The 8225-nt window shown below is 34.4% G+C and overlaps 1 protein-coding gene across 1 annotated transcript; it reads right to left on the bottom strand.

Moving 5' to 3' along the window:
- Positions 1–333: 333 nt before the first annotated feature.
- LOC145052930 (CASP-like protein 1) lies at positions 334–1481 on the bottom strand. Its single transcript, XM_079000858.1, has 3 exons — positions 1070–1481; positions 848–977; positions 334–720 (listed from the first exon to the last, which is right to left on the bottom strand). The coding sequence occupies exons 1-3, from the start codon at positions 1351–1353 to the stop codon at positions 493–495; spliced, it is 642 nt and encodes a 213-aa protein (XP_078856984.1). The 5' UTR covers positions 1354–1481; the 3' UTR covers positions 334–492.
- Between the last annotated feature and the right edge of the window lie 6744 nt (positions 1482–8225).

Below are 8225 nucleotides of genomic sequence, written 5' to 3'. Positions count from 1 at the left end.
GTCCTCAAACACTGTAATAAACCTCTTTTAATTAAAAAACAGAGTTTAATTGAAATACTGTTGTTTTTAGAGCATCCATATACGAATGTTCAATGGGAAAAAGAGCATCCATATACCCTAGTAGATATCGACACATTTTTTATCTAATACTCTTTAAACATAAATGCTTGCGTTCACGTCATAAAGCACTTATAAATTTTTCTGAATCCATAAATTATATATTCTAAAGTCAAAAAGATCAAATGCTCGAAAGTCGTGGAACGACGAAAAGATGGAATGCTAAGATTTATCTTTCTCTTTCAACATATGTAGGACCCGTAATGCTTTGAAATATAACAAAATCAACAATAACTTTAATGCAATCTTTATCAACCACAAATATTACAAACACAAAACAAAACTGGCAAGAAGTAAATGTACATACAAATTTACACTACAAAAGATGAATAACATGAAACTTGTACATCGGAAATATTTTTGATATGTAGTAAACTATCGCCTGGCGATCTTCTTGGAAAGCGCATAGACATTGATCCAAACCAACAGTAGAAGTGTTACGGAGGATGCGAGCGACAAAGCAATAGAGGCTCCAACGCGGAGGCAGTAAGTATCGTACGTGTCACAGATCTCGTTCCATCTGCTATGAGAGTTTCCTTTGAGTCCTACGTAAGATACACCTCCTGATGCTCCTGTTGCTGCAGCCATGATACCTAATAGCAGCTGCACCATACCCGACGATTATATGTTAGTATCCTTTTCATAGATAAAATTATTTTATTTTGTTTTGCTTATATACGAATGAAACATGGATCCATTATAAATAAATTAGTGTGGTTCAGGAGCTTACTGAATCGACTATCACAAAATGAAAATTTAGCTTTGTTGAGGTTCCTCCTGGCTTCCTGAGTGCGAAAACTGATATTAAACCGGTGATGATGCTGTATAAAGCAGCCGTGCAGAGCGTTGCCAAAAGGTTTCTACATCATAAAAAGAGCGTAATTAATATCATGTCCCATAATAGATGAAGTTTGTGCCAATGGTTTTGGTGATTGAAGCTGAAGTTACTTACATGTGAGCTGGGGAGTGACTGAATTTTCCAGTCCTGGATATTGCTATCCCGGGTGCAATCGGAATAAGCTCAGTTTGATTAGAAATGACCAGAAGAACGATAGCAGCCACGGAAGTTGCAAAAAGCACGACCCTGAAGAACACATCAACCACTGCATGCTTCTTAGATCCACCTGCGCCTCTTGTAGCACTGTACTCCGGTGGTGGCGCTGACGTCTTTAGTGGTACCTCCATACTAACGGCGGCATGGGCATGTGGAGGAATAGCGGAGTCATTGGATGCCATGGTTTAATTCCGGGATGCAGATTATACAGAAAGGCAGTGTTTGTTTTTTCTTTGGAAGTGTTGTTGGATTTATGGCATCACGGATTCTAGTTTTATACAGCAATTGGTCAACAGATTTGCATGATAACAGTTGGATGTTCACATACACATGGATAAACTTGATATATATAGGTTTAAAATATTCATTCACACAGCGTTTGGTGAATTGGTCAACTTGGGTTTACCAAATATATATAGGTGTTGCTTCGCTTTAAAGACACGATTGGTCATTGATATTGAAGTCAAATGTATGGGTAACGGTAGCTGGGAGAGCCTCTTAATTATTGCCTTTTCTATCTACAACAGCCGCCTACTTGCATTTCGTGGTCAATTGTACTTCATGATGATCTCATTATAATATATTAGGTGTTCTGATTTTTTACGGCATATATAATTTATTAATATCATTTAGGATTCGATTAAATTCATTATATTATTTTTGGTGTTCTATAAAAAATCATTTACTAAAGGGTTTCTACTCCAACAATATCCGTTGTGGCCCTTTCTACTACAAAGGTATCCGATGTCGTCCTTCCTCATTGAAATTGAGGGTTCAAATCTTCTTTTATATATATATATATATATATATATATATATATATATATATATATATATAAAACAAAACTCGAACCCTGAATCCCTGGATAACGTTAGAGTAGAAATCATTTGGTATATATATAACATTTAGTTTTTTCTGCTAAACACTCACATTTGAAAAAAGATTTTCTTTTGAACCAACATTTTCGTTTTTGTTTAGAATTCTTAAAAACAATATTATTATTTATAATGTTTTTGATATTTTTTAATATTAAAATTTGAAGAAAACATTTGATTTTATTTTTCAAAACAAAAATAAAGATATCATGTTGTCAAAATTCTTATTTTTGTGTGAATAAATCAATAGCAAACATATGGAATAAAATGACACGTAGACAAAATACAAATAAGCGTGGATTGATTGGAGAATGTATTTTAATTTAAAGGTGTTTGGTATGAGCAATATGTTATTACACCCAAATGATGTCATATCATCATGCTAGTCATATATGAATTTACTAGGTTATAATCCGTATATTATACGAGACCAAGGTAAAACAACTTTAAAAGTTAATAATATATTTCCAAAATTATCTTTTTAGAAACTTACATGATTTCTCGGTAATTGTAAAATTGTTAATTTGAATTAAGTTTACAATGTGTTTTTAAGACATAATCAATTATGTATAGATTAATTATAAAATGATTATGTTATATAATAAAATATAAAATTATAAAAATTGAAAAAAAAAAAAACGTAAAAAATCAATCATGGACAAAATATTTTATGAAACTCAACAATAAACCATGCCTACATTACAAAAGAACATTTATTTGAAAATTAGAAGGAAAAAAAACAAATTAGACCTAAAAGTGGATGAATTAACAAAAATCAATGAATTACACAGATCTAAACTAAAAGTGGATGAATTAACAAAATACTAATTACTTGCTTCAATTGATATTCCCATAATAAACAAATTTCTCTAAACAAACAATGAACAATTAAGTTTTATTTTAACAAATCCTAACAACATTCTTATTAGAACTTTAAAAGCAAGTAACTATTAATAACAAACAGGTCCATTATTAAGAATTATTAATTTAAAGTCACATTCTTCCAATTAAGAAAGCTTAGCATGTAATATTAGATTTCAACAAAGACTAAACACCCTGTTCCCAAGTTTATCAAAAGAAAAGAAAAGAAGAGAAAAGAAGATAATGGAAAGGAAAACAAAATTTGTTTTGTGTTATCGAGTTGGAGAGAAGTAGAAGAAAAATGAATCATTTTCTTATTTCCTTCCAAATCCTCCCAAATCGGAAGGAAAGATAAGAGAGAAAGTGATCCTTCCATTTCCCTCCACTTCGTTCCTTTAATGAATCTCAGGAACAACAGTTTCTTTTATTTATTTCTCATTTCCATCAATTTCCTTTTCTTTCTCCCGTTAAGTTGAACTCGGGAACAGATTAAAAGAATAAAAACATCCATAAATGCAACTATAAAGTATAACTAATGAAATAGTACACACAAGATAAAAACTCAAAAAGGGTAAAAACTCAAAATTAAAGATATACTAAGCATTGCAAACCATTCATTAATGACTTATTAACCAAATACAAAGCAATGGACTTAAACCCCAATATAGCATCTAAAATCAACTATAAAAGGACGAAAAGTTATATGTGGGAGAGAATCCGATGTAAGTCAACACAGGGGCAATATGGTCTTTTTTGGGGTAAATGAAGTAGAGGTAGAAAAAGTAGTTAGGGGAATCTGCTGGAGCTTTGGGGCTGAATTGAAGTTTGTTAAGTAGTAGAAGTATACTTATTTTTTATGGTATCTTTCTCTTCACATATAATCATTCCCTAAAAAGGGGAGTTGAATAAAACTTCTTTTAGTTTTTATCGTTTTCGGTCCAATCTCCATCAAAATGTTTAAGCGATCACATATAGATGATTACCATTTACAAGTAGTCCTTAAATCCAAAAAAATCATTATATCTTAAAAATTCTGAGTAGAAATTATATGTTTCTATGTCTCTATCTTCAATGCCTTGGATAATTAATAAGCATAAGATTTTATTCATATTGTTTACTAAAACAAAATTACACAGCTTAGCAGAAAAGAGAATCTACATGTTCATATATAATGACAAAAAAACAATCGAAAAATTGTAACGAACGAAAAATTCCAACCAATTTAAACTTTTCAAAAACAACCTGATTTCATTAAATTATTACAAAGAGGTTTTCAATACAATTTATTTAGAGTATTCCCAGAATCACATCCCAACATAAACATGAGGAGCGGTACGATCACGCCTTCGCCTTGCCACGGTCTCCCGAAGAACCTGAAAACATTAAACCACAACTGTAAACCCGAAAGCTTAGTGAGATATCCTCAAAATTCCAACCACCCATACGCCCTTCCAGGCTACGACCTTCCGGTCCAAATCATAATGCCTTCCGGCCCATAACATAGTGCCTTCCGGCCCATATCATACATAGCATACATAACATAACAGAACACAGAACAACCATGCACTTCGGGTCTACTGTCAGACTGGTCCGCCGTACCGGCCAACAGTCCACCTGGTCCACCCTCCGAATCTAGTCATATACATCGAGTCTACAGTGTGATTGGTCTGCCCGCATCGGGCCTACAACCCACCTGGTCCACTCTCTGAGTCTACAGTATGACTGGTCCGCCCGTACCGGGCCTTCAGTCGGCCTGGTCCACTCTCCGAGCCTCGGCACGTCTGGTCCGCCCTCTTGGGCCTACAGCCTAACTGGACCGCTTGCTGGGCCTTCGGGACACCCGGTCCGCCCTAAGTATCTTGGCCTACAGCACAAAGCAGGACCCGCCTTAACCCAACTCCAATCCAAACAACCATGTGCACATAAACATACAATCATATAAGAATTCACAGTCAACAAGCCGATCAAACAGATCACATAACATATCATCATCCTAACCAGGATACCGACCTAACCGGTCACTAGCATAGCATCACCCTACATATCAGGGAACCGACCTTAACCAGGTCTCTAACATATACCATCCTAGCTACCAGGATGCAAACATATCAAAGCAATAACAACAAATACCCGGATCTCAATTCGATAAAGGGCCGGCCTTGGTGCCTTAGACCTTGTCAATATAGTGAGGATAACTTACCTCACACTGCCGAAACTCTGAACTGAAGAGCATATTCTCGAATCACCAACTCACCGCAAATCCCGAACTAGCCATCATAACAAAATAAACATTAGGCCAAGCATACATCCACTTATCGGGCCAAGGCCAAAGTCCAAATCTTATACAAAGTCCAATATTGGCCCAGTTTACCAAATTGGGCCCACCTCACCAAATGGGCCTAGATCCAAGGTCCATAACAATAATTGGGCCCAAAACACTTTATCCATAATTTCCAGACTTGGCCCATAAACCAACTACCCACAAACGGCCCAATATTAAGGTCCAATTAGGGGGAGTACGCTGGGCGTACCCTCCTTGGTACGCGGGGCGTACACACTAAAACGCATCTGAGGATCGGGGCCCTGACCCGCTACGCGGGGCGTACAACCATGTTACGCGGGGCGTAACTTCGCTACTCATAAAGTCCTTATAACCTCTTAATGGCTTAAGCTCTTAAGCCCAGACTTCAGATCCCTAGGCTAAATACGCCTAAGATTCATAAAGTCTCAAACTTTATCACTTGGGACGTCCAAAAGCTCTTAATCTAAGGTCTTAATCCATTAAGACCTATATATCTCACACATGGAACACCTACATCCCTTGGGACCTCATTTTTCTCACTCAAGACCTCTCCAAAGGTCTGAAAGGACAGATAATCTCGGCCAACACAAATCATGAATCAAGATGAGAACTTTGGGACAAGAAAGATGCTAAAACTTCACAACACTTAGATCTATGCAAAATAAATGGCAAGCAAGAAGATTTATACCTCAAATAAGCTCCAAAGGATGATATCTCTTCAGATCTACAAGCTCCAATCGTTCTTTTCCTTCTTTGACAACTTCTCCTTTCTTCTTTAAGCTTTTCTTTTTCCAAAATGAGCTTTCCAAGGCCAAACACACCCAACAATGGAGGGAATACGGGTTTCTAGGGTTTCTGAGGTTAAGGGTGAGCTTAAGGAGGCTAGGGTATGCACCAACATGTTCCTTATATAGTGGCTGACCCTAAATTTAGGGTTTTAGAACTCTGAGAGTACGCTGGGCGTACCTCTAGTACGCTAGGCGTACTCAACCTTGCACCCGCATCACTTACCCAGTTACGCTGGGTGTAATCCCAGCTTACGCTGGGCGTACTCAGCGAGTCCCCAAATTTCATACTTGCCCCTCATTTTCCACTTTTCCCACAAGATGACCAAAATATCATTTCTCTTAAATCCCGGGGACTCACAATTAGGTGCTCTTAGGAACGGGGCGTTACAAAAATACCAATAAATTGTGTTTAATAATCAAAGGAAATTACATACAAATGTTTTAATGCATTATACTTACATGATCATCCATTGCATGTGATACTTCTAAACTTCAACACTTACCATAATTATGACCACATCTGCAACTATCAATGGACTTAATCTCTCCATGAAGTCATATAGTTCCTATAACAAAATGAGGAAAGAAATTAGAATAGCTAAAAATAAACTTAATCTATGACAAAAAGAAAAAGCCAAGAAAAAAATAATAACATTAATAGATCTAAGCATTTAACTAATATGATTGAGTAATTTGCACATTAAGAAAAAAAGATTATTAATTATTAATATACCTTCACAATAGGTCTAAATTAACTACATTCCTAATTCAAATTGGATCAAAAGGGTCGTATCCAATTTCATCGTAGATTGTAAAATAAGAGCATATGTATCATTATTCTATGTAAAATTTCAAATATTGATACGATTCTTTTCTAAAGGGTGTTATTACAATTAAAAAAATGTGTTATTACAATAAACCAAATAGAAAACACAACTAATCTTGGTAACTAATCAATTTTGAAATTAACTATCGGCCTACAAGTTTGGTTTGACAGAAAAAGGAAAATTAAACATCAACAAATGGTATAAACACATTAAACAAATTTCAAAGCTTTAATAGAAAAAAGAAAAGTTCATATTACAGTACTTTCAAAACGTAATGGAGTCAAAGTAGCTTGCTATTTTAACATAGCATAAAATACATTATTCAAAGTACCATGCTATAAACTAACAAATCCAAGAGTACACTAACATAAACAATAAACAGGAATAATAAAAATCAAAATTCAATTGCTAAACAGTGAAAAGGAAGAATCAGGAAGATTAAAACTAATCTATAAAAAAAACAATAATCAACAGAAAACGTATGAAGAATGAGGAATAATTAAATACTAACCGGTGGTTTTTTTGTATTCCTTTTGATTTCGTGATGATAGATGGAGTAACCAAACCAAAATCATAAGACTACAATAAGGACGATGGTGGTATACAACATACAATTGATAGGCAATAAGGTATGGGCGATTTTATCTCTCTGATTTATTGGGATTTATATTTAAATACACTTTTTCATAATAAGCAGGTTTCCTTGGATAAGAACGAAATTTAGAAGGGGACATGTGGCAGTTTAGAGGTTTTGTTTATTAGAGGAGGTAGATTAACACTCAAGGTGGAAATAAGCAATACCAAATAACATTTGATAATATCTTTTATTTTCTATCTTATTTTTTAATTTCTTTTTGATGTTTTTAATTTCTATATTTCCAATTTGTTTTTTTATTGATGTCATTATAGTCATAATTATCATATAAATTAAATCATAAATTAAAATTAACATTTAAAAATCAAAATAAAATTTTAATAAATCCTAAGTTAAAAACAAGATTAAAAAAATTGCAACAAATGACAAAAACAATTAAAAACCTAAAAACCAAAAATAAAAAAATGAATAAAATTACATTTTTTGACCTATGTTATTCATGTTCAGTATCATCGGAGATATGATCTGTCAAGTCTTCTCGAAGTTGCTTGTGTTTTCGTTGGTCTTGAATGTCAACAACTCTATGTAAGTATTCTGCTGACCCTGGTTGAAATTAAATGTGTCCAAGTTCCCTAGGTGAATATTCTATAATGTTTCATCTTTTATCTTCAATCACCATGTTATACATTATGATACATGCATACATAATATCTCGTAGAGTGTCCAAGTGATTTGGTCGTGTCGTATGTTCAACTATGTTACATTTTGTTTTCAAAACTCCGAAAGCATGTTCCACGTCCTTACAC

The sequence above is a fragment of the Lactuca serriola genome, chromosome 5 (genome assembly GCF_051521515.1).
Source record: "Lactuca serriola cultivar US96UC23 chromosome 5, Lser_US96UC23_V15, whole genome shotgun sequence".
Lineage (NCBI taxonomy): Eukaryota > Viridiplantae > Streptophyta > Magnoliopsida > Asterales > Asteraceae > Lactuca > Lactuca serriola.
The sequence above is the reverse complement of the archived record's forward strand: the minus strand, read 5'-3'. Positions and strand labels throughout refer to the sequence as shown.